The sequence below is a fragment of the Pantherophis guttatus genome, chromosome 3 (genome assembly GCF_059756535.1).
Source record: "Pantherophis guttatus breed Tessera chromosome 3, ASM5975653v1, whole genome shotgun sequence".
Taxonomy (NCBI): Eukaryota; Metazoa; Chordata; class Lepidosauria; order Squamata; family Colubridae; genus Pantherophis; species Pantherophis guttatus.
The window spans coordinates 155,340,082-155,358,676 of NC_142065.1; the positions used below are offsets into that span (position 1 = coordinate 155,340,082).

An 18,595-nucleotide genomic window follows, 5' to 3' on the forward strand; every position below is an offset into this window, starting at 1 on the left:
ATTCTTTGTCATAATTAGTTACTGTTAAAGCAGTAAAAAGCAATTCTATGGAAGGCAGCAAAGAGGAAGCTTTGTGGTGGACAATGAAAATGAAAGAGGGAAAACAGTCAGGTGAACTATCTGCAGTTTAAGTTTACAGGAAGATATGCAAGGACATAAAATTATTAGTGTGGTGAGAGAAATTAATCACAAACCAAATAGGATTAGTTGAGAATAAGAATGAAAGGAGGGGAGAAAAATTAAGAATGGTGTTTTCAGGAAAGAGAATAGAATAGATAGTAGAATAAGAGTATCTCCTTACATGTGATCTTCAGAAACAGATTTCACAAATAGTAAGAAACAATCAACAAATACCATAGAGCAGGGGTGTCAAACTCGATTTCATTGAGGGCCACATCAGGGTTGTGCTTGACTTTTCGGCCACAATGGCCTCCTGCAACCCTCTGCCAGCGAAAATGGAGCCCGGAAGGGCCCTCCTGCGGGCCAGATCTAAACACCCCACAGGTTGGATCCAGCCTCCAGGCCTTGAGTTTGACATCCCTGCCGTAGAGCACAGCGATACCAAAACTCTATGTTAAAGCATATTCGCTATAAAAAATCAGCTATAATGGCAAAGGGGCTGAAACTGGTATTGAAAGAAAAGCAGAACTTGCTGAGAAGTTAAATAAATTGATAGTACTACTCTTTACTGCAGAGTTACTCATATTTAAGCCATTTTTTTCGCACAGTACATCTGGAAAACGATGTCAAATAGCAATAATAAATTATATATTTGAATATAATATTCTCCTTAAAAGGATGTGAAGGCAATCAACAGAGATATGGGAATTTTTAGTACAGCAAAGTCATAAATATTAAATTGCAAAAATATGAACTGACTTTTAACACTTTATTCTTTTCATTGATGAAATGAAAAGATCATTCAAAGAAAATACTGGCGTATTATGTTCAAAATATCAAAAGTAGTAATATTTAAAATCATGTATTACTGTACATCTTGTACACATTGCAAAATCTTGCTGGCCAGGATTTTAGGTTAACTAGGTAGGCAAGCAGGACTTCCTAAAGAATACTGCACTCATCAGATGGCCCATTATAAAGGGATACTTTAAATTAAATTATTTCAAATGCAATGTTAGCACACTAGTAGGGCATCTGTCAAGGCTAGCAATGCATATGCCAAAACGGAAAAAACAGGGAAGTTGTACATTTTTCTTGCTTTATAGAAATCACATTTAAATTCAGTTATTTTTTTAAAAAGCAAAACGTATGTAGGATCTATCAATTCAACAACTAAACAGAGCCTCCTTGCTCAAAGATTCTTCAGAAGCTGGATGCAAACAACATGGAAATGGTTATCTTCACCATTGCTCATTCAGGGAATCTTATAGGATGCTGTTGGATCTATCACAAGCAACAATCATTAACACTAATGATCATAATTAATTTGAAAAAACTATCTTTAAAAAATCCAAAAAAGCAGAATAATAATAATAGAAGGTTTCAAATAAGTGATGCAAGCGAAAATCAGAAGAATTAAACAATAATGATGAGGTGTTGATGAGGTGCAACCAGAGCATAGAAGAAGAACAAAATAAGTATTAAGAATAAAACAATCATATGAGAGAATCAAATTTTTAAAATAAAAAAAGTTGCATCTGACACCAATATATCTGGGCAAAAATATGCTGTATTAAATTCACTAAGCTGTGAACAAAAATATCTTCCGTCTAAGGCTAGTGTTTCATATGTGAGTTTCTTCAAACAAATTAGATATATTGGACTTCCAAGTTTCAGAATCCATTAATTAGAGGCCACACTGACAGGGGGATTATGACAATTGACAATATCTAATATATTGGAAGAGTACCAGGCTAGAGAACATTGCACTAACTGGAGTAATTCCTATTGAATAACGGGCTCGCTATATAAAGGCCTGTACTTCAGGTCTCATTTAGAAAAATGACAAATACTACATTTAATATAGTGCCATCTCAAATTCTCCTTGGAAGAGCAAAACTTTATCAAATTGAAGTTTTCATAGATACTATCCCTAATGAAATAAATGAGTAAGATAAATGACAACCTCAGATACAGGTCACAAAATGACTGCATTATCATTCAAGAAAGGTTAATGAAGACCACTTACCTGATAAGTTAATTCATCATGGTTTGCAGGTACTGAATGTGGAGTATGGCTGACTAGGATGACCTGCTGTGAGCTTGAATTGGTCTGGCCAGAGAGAGTAGAATCTGTGAGTAAAGCAGGAAACTGTTGACCCTGGCAAAGAAATTTCCAAATGTTTAGAAAAATGTGTAACTGACTCACATCATTGTCTAAACCAATTAACATATTTATTATTTAAACATTCTGCACATAGATAACTAAAAGTTATCAATAGATAAGATTATATGTTATATAATCTGATATCACAGGCTAAATAAAGTTTAAACTATTATTCTATTAATAACCCAAAATATTTAATTTGTCTAATGTTAGAGTTACCCTAAATGCAGTAATATGTAATATGAAATTAATTTACTAATAGCCTATGGACCAGAGGTGGTATTCAGCAGGTTCTGACCAGTTCTGGAGAACCGGTAGCAGAAATTTTGAGTAGTTCGGAGAACCGGTAAACAGCTCTGACTGGCTCTGCCCCCATCTATTCTCTGCCTCCTGAGTCCCAGCTGATCAGGAGGGAATGTAAATTTTAAAGTATCCTTCCCCTGGAGTGGGTGGGAATGGAGATTTTATAGTATCCTTCCCCTGCCACACCCACCAAGCCATGCCACGCCCACCAAGCCATGTCCACAGAACCGGTAGTAAAAAAAATTGAATCCCACCACTGCTATGGACTATATATCCTGTGATCACATTAATGAAAGTTTTATGTAAAATTTGAAATCTGTCCAACAAATCACACTTATGACACCATCAATTTGTTAGTATGTAGTATTAACAAAATTCAAGAGGATTTGTCACTCATTAATTGATGAAAAAAACTAAACATAGGGGAGAAAACCAAAGTTGAGAAGGCTATATAAAAGACTAACAAACATTTATTTCAGTTTTACATACTTGGATTTGGCTACTAAGACGAAAGCAATGAAGATGCAGCATTATATAATGTATTCTGATAAACGATTCAGAAAAAATATATTATCTTTTATTCATAGTTCTCAAAGCCATTGTATGAAAACCCTAAGGCTTAATCCATGATTAACCCCTTAATCCTTGAGGGATTAACTGTGACTTGTGCAGTTAATTGATTTGGGGTGAGATGTATATCCTTGGTGCAAGTTTCTGTATTACCCACTACATTTCTTTCTCTGATCTGTCTGTCACTTAAAAAGTATACTCGTCAGCCAGATATTCAGACTGGATTGGGCATTTTTATCAATTTATCAGGATCCTAAAGACTTGGGATAGGGAAATGTAGATAAGTTAAAGGTATTGTTGTAAGATGTAAGCTGTTCAGAGTAAAGTTGCCTTTTGCAACTGACTGATGGTGATTTTGTCAATGCCAGTGGTGTTCAAGTGGTGCTCCAGTTGTTTTGGGATTGTACTGGTACTACCTTTGCCTTCTTTTATTTCTATTTGCAGGTCTTTGTATATTGTTATCTTCTCCTGTTCCTTCTCTTCTATTCTGCTGTTTCCAGGTACTACCATGTTCACTATCCAAATTTTTTGGTCTTTTTTTTTTTTAATTGCTACGTCTGGGGTTTTACATGGCAGGTACCTATCAGTTTTAATTCTAAAGTCCCAGAGCACTTTAGATTTTTCTTCCTATAATAACTATTAGACTTATTTACTGCCCATCTCCCCTATATGCTACACTTTGTTTTAAGACCATACAACCAAAAGAAGCACCAATTTGTATTATCCATATTCATACTTAAATGTAGAAGTTTGTTAAGGAAGGATATAGAGTATAAGTTATATTCTATATCCATCCTTAACAAACTTCTACATTTAAAATATCTCCCACAGATGTAACTTTCTTCTGCATTTTCTTCTTACTGCAAGGGATGGGTTTATATTCAATCTATGGATACGTTACAGGTAGATAAATTAATGGGAAAATTAAGGGAAAACAAAAGTGCTTTGTAACTGGAGAGCTAATGGACAGCTGGATTCAAACTATTGTTCTGCAAACAAAAATCACAACAGAATTTCTAGTCCCACTAATTCAATGCTTCCTGGGAAGAAAAAAGGGAGCTATATTTGTTAATCTATGCTTCCCCCTGAAGTTCTCATGCCATCTTTAGAATTCCATATTATCTGGAGCAATTTTTAGGAAGGAAAGGGAATAGCAAGAAGGGGGGGAGGGGGAACAACAGAAGTTTGGATGCAAAGCCTAAATATCCCATCTTACCTTTAGGAAATATAAGCAAAAATTCAATTACATAGTGACCCTGAAATATTGCAGCACCAGATATATCATAAAGTTGAAACCACACGAAGAGCAAGGTATATAGCACAATTTTTAAAATATGTTCAATATTCATTGCTATACAAGTAGGATTAACCTATGATTATCTTAATTTTTCCCCCCAAGTTTTATGATTTTAGCAAACATTAAGAACAAGATAGAACAGATAAGAGAAATGACACAAACCTGTGAAGTGATATTAAGTGTCACTGCATCAAGACCAGCAGATAACATACTCTGAGTATCAGCCAGGGTCAATGTGACACTACCATCTCCTCCCACACCTGGGGATGACATTACTAGGTTCTGAGCTGGCTGAGACATGGGTGGTGTCGTTGGAAGGTTTCCGCTTGAAGTGTTAAGTTCTACAAAAAGTATACCACAAGAATTCAAAATCAGAATCGCAATTCATAATTGGGGATGTACTGTACAACATTCTTAGATTCTTCATTATTTAGCCATTTTGTAACCCATGCAAAATTTAAATTCCAGCTACAACTGTAAGTATCTTACTCCAAGATAGTTCTGTGCTACTCACCTCTTTTTTTTGGGGGGGGGGGAGTGCATTCCTAACAATTAAAATGACTCCTGCGGTTGCATATTTTTGGACTGAACTTAAGCCCCTTGGGAAGGTAAATTGTGCCATCTTTGCACCTTGACAAAGTAAATCACATTCTCTCCATGACCCTATTCCTCCAAACTGTGGCTGTCTCACATACTTCCTACTAAAGATAACCATGTGGTCAAGGTGGATAAAAATTGATGATTTTTTAAAAAAAAAAATTAAAAAAGGATTTTTTTTTATTTAAATCGGATTTTTTTAAATTTTTATCAAATTTATTTTAATATAATGCTTTTGGAGTAAAAAATCTATCTAAAGATAGTTTTCTATTTAAGATACATAATTTAGTTTATTCAGCATGAAATGGAGCTTAGTTATGTAGCATGAGGCTGTATATCAGGGGTGAAATGCTCCCAGTTCGGAACGGATTGCCCAATCCGGTAGCGATGGAGGCGAGTAGTTCGGAGAACCGGTAGCAAAAATCCCTGCCCCCCCGCCCATTGCCCAGCTGAGCCGCACAATCATCAGAGGCTTTTTTTTTTATTTTTAAAAGCATTTTTTCTACAACCTCTTTGGTCGAAGAGGTTGTAGAAAAAATGGTTTTAAAAGTAAAAAAAAAAAAAAAAAAAAGGTTGGCCACCCCACTCAGTCATATTACCCCATCACCACCACCACCACCAAGCCATGCCCACAGAACCAGTAGTAACAAATTTTACATTTCACCACTGCTGTATATTCTGCAACATTGGGACAGTTGTTAAATCAACAGGAGGTCAGAGGAGTAGCAGAGATAACAGTTGCTCTTTTAAAAAACAAGCCTTTTTACTAGTGATTTAAATCATGATTTAAATCGACTTGATTTAAATCAAATCCACCCTGCATATAGTTCAAACTAATAATTTATAACATCTTTTCAAATGTAAATTCCATTGAGATCACTGTAAAATAGTTCTAAGTAACTATGTGCAAACTAGCAAATTTGAGGAAAATAAATGAAAACTTACCTGAAGAACTATTCAATGCTGGGTTCTGAGACAGTAACTGATCATTATTTATAGTTAGTGTAGTAGCAGGTGATTGATTAGTGATATTAGGTGTTGCCAATCGTAGGTTCCCATTCAGCTCATTGTTGCCAGAGGAAATGTGTTGAATAAGGTCTTGGCCTAAATGGAAAATGGAATTGTTTAGCCACAGATCTAAGTTCCACTTTCCTTTTACAGTAACAAAGCCCTCAGCAATTAGTGCCATCATGAAACTTTATACATTTTATTAATCTTTAAAATGAACAATTTTTCATTTCTGAAAGAGAACAGTTTATGTAAAAACTTCAGAATGAAAGTTTCAGTATGACTAAGCTCTACTTTTAAAAGGTCCACTGCATCCTACAGTATTTTAATACATACTGACAGGATCAGAATGTACAGAGAGCATACCAATAATGAAATAAAGCACAGAATTATTGTCACTTGTATAACAAATTGAAAGACAAGTATGGTGACTCTTGTCAAGTTCAAAAGTATGTAATTATGAATTATTTCACAATATAAACTGAATATTGTCAAATATATGGAGGAAACGTGTGAAGCAAAATCTGCAGTAAAGTTTTTCTTCACCAGAAGCCTCAAAATTCAAAACAAAAAAAAACATTCTATAATGTATACTCATCAGTTAAAGATCAAGAACATTTGTACAAAACTTACTATAACACTACATTTTAACCCCACCAAATATAACCCCTCATAAATACCCTAAATCCTTTTAATTGAAGATGGGATATTAAAAAAATATATATATTTTTTTAAATACCCTAAATCTTTCACCTAAGATAAACCTGCAAATGAGTATGTTTCATTAAAAAGAGTCAATGGAGAAGAATCAGAATAACTTCACAATTATACTTGCCAGATATAGTAAGGGTGATCTCTTGAGGGGTTCCTGATGAATTTGTAGTGGTTGAACTAGAAGCATGAGTTAAAACATGACTAAGACCAGAACTATTTATTGTCAGTGTAATCTCATGTTGACCATTGGCAGTTGATACCATTCCCTGTGAAGTCATAACTTGAGAGAGATCCTGTGAACCTGAACATGAGTAAAATAAACTAAATAAAAGTACTCCGGTTTTACATTATTCATAGTTAATGTTATTAACGGTGTTGGACACATAACTGAAAAATGTAAGGGAGCTGGCTTTGATACATATCACATATTAATGGTTTCCATATAGATAATCCAAGAATTGGAATCACAATAGTGGAAAAACAAGTGGTCTATCTGGGTTAGATCTGAAGGAGTAAGAAGGTTGTTTGTGACTCTTGGGACTAATCTGAAGAATTTTCTTCCAGACTTCTCCAGGTGACCATTTGTAGAACCATCCTCAATGAAGAATCAAATCTTTGATTTTTCAAAAGAATTAAGCAATCATATTTTAAATTATTTAAGCAAATAAAAGATAGAAAAATATCCCTCAGTTCAGAACTCAGACATAGGCCAGCTTTTTCTCAGGAGGATCACAAGTGATTTCAGGGCGATATTCCTGAGAGAAATGTTGAATTTCTGGCCTGTGAGCATAAGATGGCCCTATCTTGATCTATTTTAGAAATTTTTAGTAATAGAAATATGTCTTTTATCAGATTATAGTGGTGTGATTATAAAATAGGAAAATAAGAAGAATTTAGATCATTTTAATCAAAGAGCTTCCCGATGAATTTGCTTTTTTACTATATTTACCTGAAGTAGTTGTAGCCAATACGGATTCTTGCTCAGCCATAGGCCCCATTGTCATATTTGCTGAAGAAGTAACATTGGGCTGTAAGGACAAGCTTGACAAAGGCTGTATTACCACATTTGCTGCTGACACTGTACTTTCTGCTGTCTGTAGGGAGGAGTTCTGAGACGCCAAACTGGGATCTCCTGTTAGCTGCTGGGTCAGTACATTACCCTGTTGAAGGGTCTGTTGCAAAAGACTGGGGTCAATCTGAAAAGAAACAAGTCCAATAGGGATATATTCCATTTTTATTTTCTAAATCCGAATATAGTAAAACTATAATACCCAAGCAACAAAAGTTGGCTCATCTCATAGATAATAATTTGTTCAATCTTACAAAAGCTGGATAGTTTTAATGTTTTATGGAAATGTTACATTGGCTTATTTCAAACATCAACCAACAATTGGCAGGTATTAAATAAAATACAAATTCTGTCAGAAGTTGTATTTTGTGAATCTGAGCCGCTTCATTTTCCTTTTTAGCATTGAAAGATCTAAATTTTTCATGTCCATTGGCACTCAGCAGACTTCTTATTCCATCTGAAGAATTATTTTTTTAAAGTTGACTTGTTCAAAGCAAAGTGTCAAGTGTTATTTATAAGAAAGCTTTTAAACTCTACATGAACATGATTAACTTTCTTAGAAAATCAAAATGTTGGACAGCTGCAGGTCAAGGGCTTTCTCTTCACAGTGCCTCATCACCTGATAAAAACTTTCAAATATAAAATAGGAGAGATACTGGGTCAGAAAGATGATAAGAAACATTCTCAGCAATATGACATGATAAATATGATTGATTTTTCACATTTATCAATTCAGCTATTCTAAATCCCCTTTTAGAGGGATGCCTATTACGTTCTCTTAGCATTCAAAATTTTTGGGTAATTAGGTAGAATTAGGAATCCATATTCTAAATAAGTGGGCAATAGAATAAATACAATTATGCAAAGAACATTCCTTGTAGAAAGGAGAGAAAAAACAGCATTTAAACACCATTTAGGCATTAAATGAAAGATCTGGAGATTAAAAGCAAGAGATTATGGGCATTTGTCTATGTACAACTTATTTAACAGTTTATGAAGAATAATATAGAATAAACCCACCTGTAAAGTAATGTTGTTAATGCTACTAGGATCTATTCCAGAAATTTGAACGTTCTGTCCAACCAAGTTGGCAGCAAGTTGCAACTGTATTCCTTCAAGGGTGGCCAAGCTACCATCTGTCAAGGATAGAGTTAAATCACCTCCAGCTACCAAAGAAAACAGCCATATTTTATATATATTTCAGTTTTTATATACACAAATTAAGATTAAACATGAATTATTCTACATCAGTGAATAAGCAAGCTATACTACAATAATTAAAACTGAAAACCCAAAAATGCTTACTGAGGAATGCCTTACTGAATAATGAATCTTCCTTTTAAATAAATATGCAATACTGCATAGTGGTAATACTAATAAAACCATAAAATTGGTACTGTGTATTTTAAAAAGTGCCAAATTGATTAATCCTGATTGATTTTGATAGCAATGAAATCAGAGAATGTGTGCATTCTATACATACAAATGAATTTAAGTGAGTGGATGTATATAGAGTGGGAATGACACAACACAAATCCATACATACTAAATGGCTAAAACTATTTATACCAAAATAATTAGCATTCTATAATATATAATAAATCTATCAGAATTTGTGGATTTCAATAATTTTGCTACTGATATTTTAGCACTGTGATTTATTGCTAATTTTATAAAGCAACTGATTGGATTTTTAAAATATTTTATCATTCTCTTTAATTTAGTAGTTATCATATCTTATTTCCAAGATATCAATAATCATATCTTAATGTAAGGAAAGATAGAAATCCTGTAATCATAAAAATAAAATTGATTTTTTTTTCTAATATAACCCAAGCATTTTCCCACAAAACACCACAAATGTTCTCTATGAATGACTTTGAAACACACCTGTAAATCATAAGTTATAAACTACACAAAGATGGAGAGACTCAATTAGATCATCTATGGAAGCCTTTGTTCGGAGAGCCCAAACAGACGTGACTGTACCATCAACTGTCATGAAAGTCTCTCCGTCAACATTAACAGGAGCCGCAGAAGAGTTTGATTTTGAACAGCATGAACATTTCTACATCGCCTTTCCCAAACTGAACCCCAAGGAAAACAGAATGATACACTTCCATGTTTACCTGACATAGAAGCAGGAAGGATAGCCTGACCAACAATACTTTGCTGGAGCAAATTTTGGTCAAACTGGCCTGTCAGCACAGAGTTATTCATGATGAAAACGTTAGGATCATTTGTGGATGAATTCAGAAGATTGACTGGCTGTAGACCTTTGGCTGGAGCACGAGAGCCAGCTTTCCTGGCTTTCTTGGCCTCTGATTTAAAATGGCACTGAATGTGAGTCTTCCTGCGTCCAGAAGTCCGAAACCTTAATTCACAATGAGGACACTTAAAAGGCTTTGCTCCAGTATGTAGACGCATATGAACTTTCAAACTCCCTTTTGTAGAAAATGAATTACTACATACATGGCAGCTGAAAAGTTTCTGACCTGGAGAATAATGAAATAGTGTACAGCGAAATATACATTATTTCTGATCACATATAAATTTATTTTAGATTTTGTTTGGACATTAAACAATCTGCATTAATGTTTTATAGTATTTGATAAAAAATTTGTTTAAAGAAGACTTCCTCCTAAATCATGAATCTATCCTAAGTTTCTGAGTTTTGAAAAAATACCTTTTAGGTCATAACTAGACAAACTCCGCTATATTGGCTTAACCATCTTTCAAACAAATAAGTGGAGGAAGAAATGAATGCGGGGAGGGAAACCAAACTGTATACTCAAGTATTAAAAGCTAAATTGTTAATTCATTAGAAAGTCAAGTATCTATGCCAGTTTATTAGCCTAAAATACAAGGTACAATATATCTGATGTTTATTCACTATTATCTAATTAAGTTGGAAGTGCTCATGATCTTACATACCTGTGTGTGTTTTTACATGACAGTCCAAAGTCGACTTTACAGTAAAACTTTTTCCACATTCATCACATTTGTAAGGTTTTTCTCCCGTATGGATACGCACATGCCTAGCCAAAGATATTTGTTCTAATCATTATAAGGTATATTATGTTTATTAAAATAGCTAAGAAGTTTCAGTTAGGCTTCATTTTCAGTTAGGCCTCATATTCCTATAGAATTACTTTATGGTCTACATTCAATGTAGCTTAAGCACACAGTAAAAAACAATTTTTTTCTTTAATTCGCCTACAATATACTGTACTTTCCAAACTTGATTCTGAGCACAAATTAGGATATACATATTATAAATAATTTGACATAGGGGAAGAAATTGCTATATATAATCCACTTTTCTTTAATTCTGAGTCAATTGTTATGTTATGCCCAGAGTGGATTTGATTTAAATCGAGTTGATTTAAATCACAATTTAAATCATGATTTAAATCACTAGTAAAAAGGCTTGATTTAAATCAACTCGATTTAAATCATAATTTTTAAAGAGCAACTGTCATCTCTGCTACTCCTTTGACCCACTGTTGACTCACCGATAGTCCCAGTGTTGCAGAATATACAGCCTCATGCTACATAACTAAGCTCCATTTCATGCTGAATAAACTAAATTATTTATGTATCTTAAATAGAAAACTGTCTTACGATAGATTTTTACCCCAAGTTTTTTATTAAAATAAATTCAAGAAAAATAAAAAAAATCCGATTTAAATCAAAAAAATCCGATTTAAATTTTTAAAAAATCTGATTTTTTTTATTTTTTTAAAAAAAATCATTGATTTTTATCCACCCTAGTTATGCCATATTCTTCTATACAGCATTAAATGACTTTCACTTCCACTATTGGGCTGAGGGGGGGGGGGGGAGAAATTTCTGTGTTTTTATAACCCTGTATGGTATTTTCAGTTGTACTGACCACCAGGATGTAATATATATCTAGTTTCATCCTTATTAGGACTCATCAGACATACACCTGAGTCTCAATAAGCATGAAGCCAATCACATACTGCCTCCCAGTGGTTAGCATAACTTTGTAAAGAATAAAGAAGGGCAAATTATAATCTGAATAGAAAAGGATGATAAAAAATAATATTTAGCCAAAAAGTCCATAGATCAGTTGTCATTTAAGTAGTCAAAACCAATGCTTTGCTGCAGATGATCACAACTTTTATTTGTACCTATGAGAAAACCATTAAAATCTCAATTATCAGTGCATGCATTTAATTGTATCATTGAATATAAATTCTTCAAAAGTCATAAAACCTATGGCATTTTACTATCACTGCTAAAATCCAAAGAACCCGAGATAATAGACTATATTTTTATAGACTTTACTGCAAAATGCTTTTAAAACCCAGTTTCAGTATGACCAGCTTCTAACTGGAAAATAATGTCATCAAAATATTGACCATGCAGTTGATACTGCATGATAAATGAGATCCTGCCAACATTAAGAAGTCAGACTGTCTTGTAAAGAATTATTCAGAGATAGTACAAGCTAGTTGGTGTGGCAGGTGGTACTCATTTGCTCATGCTTATATGCAGATGATCACTAGAAGGTTGCCCCCCTCTTCCTCTAAATTAAGGATGAAAGAAAGTAAACCGCAAAGTAATATAATTCATATATCAAAACTAAAAAAAAATCTACATTCACTTACCTAACTAAGTCACTAGGTTTTTTAAAGCTTTTTGGGCAGTAAGTACAACAATTGGCATATTTTGGCTCAGCCTCCATTTCTGCTTGTTTGTCTTTGATTTCACTAATCCTGTCCTTTTCTGCTGCAGACTGGACGAGAACTTTTTCAGAGACAGTGGCACTTTCTTGAGGTCTAATTTTTGCAAGTTCGGCTGTTTCCTCCTCTGTGAATGTAATAACTCCTGGCCTAGATTTTCGAGAGCTTGTCTTTTCAGATGCTGTCTCTTCTTCTTCTACATAATAAAATAGGGAAGCAACACTTCTAAAGACTTAGTAATATCAAACAAACTTCTTGGATGTTAATGCAAAATCCAGTTATTCTTAGCAATTGTACAAAAATATAGACACTCCAAGGTTAAAGGGCATCAGAAATGTGTCTACAAGGCCACTACATGTTCTATGTCAACTAACAACATAATATTGTGCTGCATGTTCTTTCAGGCTATAAAACTTATACAATTCCAGGCAAAAAAAATCCTAAACTAATTTACTGCTAATTCTCAATTTACCTATACAATTGGGACCAGAATCTTTTTGGACAAACTAGCTGTTAATGGAGATGCCCATGACTGCTTTGCTCAATGACTGCTATCTTAGCACTCTAGGTTGTGTTTATTACGTGATCTCCCAGGTTGTTAAAAGAGTCAGAACAAAAGATCTGCCTGCTGAAACCCTGATAGCCCACCAAGGTCTTTCCTTCCCCCTCTGTGCACCAAGGATTTCAGTTCCGCTCTCCCCCCCGCCCACCCCCTTGCAACCTTCTCTGCGGGCTTCCCCACTGACTTTCTGGGGAAGCCAGTAGAGAAAATTGCGAACGACAATCACATGATCAGAGGGTGCTTGGCAACTGGTTATAAATGTGAGCCAACTGCCAAGTACTGAAAATACAGTCATGTGATGGGGGGGGGGGGAAGAGAGATCCAATATTTTACAATGGCCAGAAGTGCTTTATGAGCTGTAGAGCACTCTTTCCAAAACTGTAATAACTTTGAATGCTAGTTAAACAACCAGTCGTAAGTGGAGGCTAACTGTAATATGCTTTTCTGCTACACAGAGAAAGTTGCTTACCCCCTCCAGCTACCTCTCCACCTGTTGCTGCTGTTGAAGACACTGTTTGATGCTTTTTCATGTGTTTTTTGCAGTGAACTGTGGTTCTGAAGCTTTCATCACAAAATGGGCACTTGTAGGGCTTCATACTCATATGAGTTGTCATATGTCTAGTAAGGCTTCCATTGGTGGTGAAGGAAGTATTGCAAATACTGCAACTGAATGCTTTAACTCCTGGGGGGGGAAACAGGCAAATGTGAAAACTTATCCTGATGACTTCCACTTACCGTATTTTTTGGAGTATAAGACGCACCAGAGTATACGACGCACCTACTTTTTTTGGTTGTTTTTTTTAAAAAGTTTTTTTTAAATTTTTTTAGACAAACACACATACAAACATACAATGTATTTTCTTTGAACAGAGTATTTGGCTGGTTCACAAATTTAAACAGTGTTTAGTCATTTCAATTAAATTTACAATTTCTATATTTCCTTTTTGCCATATTTATTCCTCATCTATTTTTTTTTTAAAAAACCAATATTACCCTTCATTCTCATCTCTTTATCTTAATCAAATTCAATTTTTCCCTTCTATTCTATATTATACCCCTTCCCATTGTCATCTATTTTTATATCCATCCTCACATTGGTTAATTATTTAATATTACAATTGTTTAATACAAATTCAACATTTTCATATAAATCAATAGTTATAACTATCTTTTTTGTATATTAATCAATATGAATATGAATATTCCAATTATTTCCATGCAATCCAATTTCTTACAAATCAATTAATTATATTTACCAATAATGATAAACCAAATAATTTCCCCCATATATTCCTCCAAACCACAACTTAACCATTTCTGCTTTCAACACAATATAAAATTAATAGTATCTCAATTATTACAATTCCCTAGTTAAATAGAGCTTTTTTTCTTTTGTTTTAAAATCTTGAACTCCCCTCTTTTGCCCTAAATTTCCCATTGTTTGCACCTACCTTTTTTGGTGAGAAAAAAGAAAAAGAAATCTCTCTCTGCCTCATTTTGTCACATTGCAGCAAAGAACCTGCTTTACTTTCAGTTTCGTTTTTTCAGCATAGCTAGGGGAAAAAAATCTGCTCCAGCACTTTTTGCAGCAAGCAGGAGAGCCCTGCACAAAACAGCTGAGAGCAAATCAGCTGAGAATCGGGAGGCCGATCTAATCAACTTATGCTAATTAACCTATGCTGAAGCTGAAAGGAGCTGTTTTTTCGTGCTGTTTGCTTGCAAGAAGGTAACTGCTGCGAGGCACAGGCCAAAGGGTAGGGGCCAGTGGGTAGGCAGGGCTACATTCGGTGTATAAGACGCACCTAAATTTTCACCCCCTTTTGGGGGGTAAAAAGGTGCGTCTTATACTCCAAAAAATACGGTAGTTCCACATATGTATTTATTTTTTATTTACTCACCACATTTTTAATCTACATAAGGTAGATTATAAAGTTACTCCTCCCTTACAAAAGTATTCAAAACAATCCTATAAAATTTGTGTAATAAAGACTGACTAGTTGTCACCAAATGAGCTTCATGGCTGAGTGAGGATTTCAAATGTATTCTCTCATTATTACTTCAGTTTTTTTCAACAAGTCACTACACTGATACTGCTTTTTGTGAATTTATAGAAGACTCTGTAACTGGTAACTATTAATTCCGTTAATTAAATGGAATCTCCATGATCAAAGTGATATACATTCCACTTTCTGGAAATGGTCACGATCACTTACATAAATCTTTTCTTTGGATTGCACAGCAACTTTCAATAGATTATTATTGAAATGGTGAATGAAAGATGAATTAAATACAGATAGTCCTCGACTTGCAACAGTTCATTTAGTGACCATTCAAAGTTACAACAGTGAAAAAAGTAATCTATGACCATTTTTCACACTTACAACTGTTACAGCATCTCCATGGTTATGTGATCAAAATTCAGATGCTTAGCAACTGACTCGTGTTTATGACGATCACAGTGTCCTGGTGTCATAACCTTCTGACAAGCAAAGTCAATGGGGAAGCCAGATTCCCTTAACAATCATATTACTAACTTAACAGCTGCAGTGATTCACTTAACAACTATGGCAAGAAAGGTCATAAAATGGGGGAAAATTCACTTTTAACAACTGTCTCTCTTAGCAATAAAAATGTTGGGCTCAATTATGGTCCTAAGTCGAGGACTACCTGTATCTCCGGTCTTGATCCCATTGTACCGTCCATTTTAAATAAGCTAAAAGGATTTGCAAGGGAACCAAATATTACCAAAATTTCATCACCTGTATGTGTTTTCTCATGAGATTTAAGAACTCCAGAAGAGACAAATCCCCGACCGCACAGTTGGCATTTATAAGGCTTCTCCCCAGTATGTGAACGTACATGCTGCTTCAAGTGGCTAGATTTCTTGAATCCCTTATTGCAATACTCACACCTATTAAAATGAAAGTTTATGTTGGATAAAATGAAACAAAGGCATTGATGAATATCTATATGTGAAAATTTTAATTACAGTTTCTGACAATGCTAGAAAAACTTACATATAACTTTTTGAAATATGACATACCTGTAAGATCTTTTGCTTTGATCATCGTTATCTTCCAGAAACTGGGAACGCTGGGCATGCATCTCAAGGTCTGATGACTGATCTTGAACTAACCGGGTAGCCTGGTTATCAATACATTAAAATAAATCCTTTAAATATATAATGGATAATAAATAACCTCTGATTTAGCCCATAAGGGTAGAAGATTTAAACTCAAGGGATTCCAAAATGCCATAATCCTATTCTCATCCTACATTATTTCTCTGATTTAAATAAATGTTAATTTTGGAGAGAGAGAAAAATTACATATATGTTGCTTTTCTACCCAAATGCATTTTCAAGATGGCTAACTATACAATATAGAACACATAATCAAAATAAATCATGTAAAAGCAAATAAATACGATCTGGAATGAGCTCCCCCCGGAGATACGGGGGATCCCGGATCTACGCACCTTCCGTCGCGCGCTTAAGACTTTTTTATTTCATCAATGGTCTGGCCTAAATCTTCTCCCCTTTTTAAATGCAAATTTTAATTTGTTTTTAAATTATGGGGTATTTTAAATTTGTTCAGCCAAATTATTTAATTCGTTTTTATTCTATTTTAAATTTTTGTATTTATGTGTTTTATACTGTGGCTGTTCACCGCTCTGAGTCCTTCAGGAGTAGGGCGGTATAGGAATTTAAATAAATAAAATAAATAAATAAATAAAAGGGATCAATGAAAAAGGTATCCAACAATTAACTTTTATTTTATCAGTAAGTCAATATAAAAGTCAAAGCATATCTGAAAAGAAGTATGAAGATATAACAGGAAGAGAATTCTATCATCTGGGTTCCAAATGTGGATTTCCAGCATTTGGCAGAAGCAACTGAAAAGGCCTGCTATAGCATTCTTTATGGCAGAAGTATTTTTCAAATATCCTGCTTACAGGTTTTCACCTGTAGTCAAAACAGGGCCTAGACAAAGATTGGTAACCAGTAAAGTTGTAATAAAGGAGTCATAACCTTATTTACAACTGGGTCTGATGAAGAATTTCACTGCAATATAATATAGGAAGTCATCCAAATGAGATGAATTTAGCAGAAATTTGATACAAAATACAACTGATGAATACAACTGGTACATTTAATTATATAAAATAGACACTGCTGAAATATGATGCATCACTGTTTGGTTTGGTGGCAGCCATGCCTCAGATAGAAAGTTCATACAGAGAGTGGTAAGGACAGCTGAGAAGATTATAGGAAGCTCGGTTCCCATTATTCAGGATACTGCTTATAAGCACTATATGCTTAGAGCTCATAGCATTGTTAGAGACCCCACACACCGACTTTAAGGTCTGTTTCTGTTGCTTCTCTCTGGGAGGAGGTTTCGAAGTATTTCTAGCAGGACTACCAGATTCTGAAACAACTTTGTTCCCTAAACCATCCATCTGGTAAACTTGCAAGATTCGTTTTTCTCACTATGTACATGTATACATCCAAACTAGACTGTGTTGTTTCTCTGTGTCACATAATATATGTGGGTATACACATAATTTTGTATTTATTTATTTATTTTGTCACGTTCATGTGGGTATATTGGAGTTGGTGACCCGTTGAAAGCTGTATGCAATGAAATTTCATTTTAATGTATGCCAATCAGTGTACATTGAAAGTGACAATAAAACTATCCTATCCTATCCTATCCTATCCTATCTATCCTATCCTATCCTATCCTATCCTATCCTATCCTATCCTATCCTATCCTATTCTTATTCTATTCCATTCTATTCTAATCATGAAAAGGCAGTTTTTGACACCAGAAATCGAATTCTTCAAAACCACAATAAATCCTCCCAAATAATTCCTAATTTATATCTGTCTTTTTGACTGCAATCTTATCCACATTAAGCTTCTATTAGTTCTCCATTACCAAGCCAATCCATCTAAATCAGCTATTACATTCAGCACAATCTTCTGAAATTGGATCCAAGGATCTAACTGGATTTCTAAGACTTGGCAAAAAGATGCCTCTGAGCTCCTTTCCAACTAGGCATACTATGGCTCTGTTTTTAAATACCAGGCTTCAAGAGACTGACAAGAGACAGACATACAATTCTTTCAGTTCCTGATGATGATCCTCCATCAGAACTATTGCTATTTATTATTAGCCTTGAAAACACATAAAAAACAGATATAAATATCATCTAAAATCTCATCCAGAGCCCCAAATCAGAAAGGGCATAAATACTTTCTTCAATCTTTTAATAAATACTTACTACATTGATAGTGTCGGAGGCAGGAACCTGAAGCAGACTTGGTTGATGGTAGCTTGTTGAAAGAGCCTGAGATTCAAGAGTGCTTGAATCCTGAAGCTGCTGTACTGCTGGAAACTGACTTGGTTGACTGTAGCCATCATTAACTGTAAAACCTGGTACAAATACAAATGAACAAAACAACCCCCTATTT

General features: G+C 34.5%; 1 protein-coding gene across 4 annotated transcripts in view; it reads right to left on the reverse strand.

Moving 5' to 3' along the window:
- The window catches only part of ZNF236 (zinc finger protein 236), a 58,046-nt gene that overhangs the window by 11,520 nt on the left and 27,931 nt on the right, over window positions 1–18,595 (reverse strand). For 3 of the 4 annotated variants that reach the window (XR_015733334.1, XM_087890385.1, XM_087890386.1), the window contains exons 17-29: window positions 18,406–18,557; window positions 16,163–16,263; window positions 15,879–16,030; window positions 13,589–13,801; window positions 12,483–12,753; window positions 10,780–10,883; window positions 9,975–10,340; window positions 8,866–9,011; window positions 7,726–7,972; window positions 6,898–7,077; window positions 6,000–6,158; window positions 4,620–4,798; window positions 2,150–2,281 (exon numbers count right to left, since the gene is read on the reverse strand). Coding sequence is in view for 3 of the 4 variants with exons in the window: in XM_087890385.1 (XP_087746511.1) it covers window positions 2,150–2,281; window positions 4,620–4,798; window positions 6,000–6,158; window positions 6,898–7,077; window positions 7,726–7,972; window positions 8,866–9,011; window positions 9,975–10,340; window positions 10,780–10,883; window positions 12,483–12,753; window positions 13,589–13,801; window positions 15,879–16,030; window positions 16,163–16,263; window positions 18,406–18,557 (2,402 nt within the window). In the remaining variant the exon portion in view is untranslated. The remainder of the gene's footprint in view (window positions 1–2,149; window positions 2,282–4,619; window positions 4,799–5,999; window positions 6,159–6,897; window positions 7,078–7,725; window positions 7,973–8,865; window positions 9,012–9,974; window positions 10,341–10,779; window positions 10,884–12,482; window positions 12,754–13,588; window positions 13,802–15,878; window positions 16,031–16,162; window positions 16,264–18,405; window positions 18,558–18,595) is intronic. The other variant, XM_087890384.1, reaches the window with a different exon arrangement.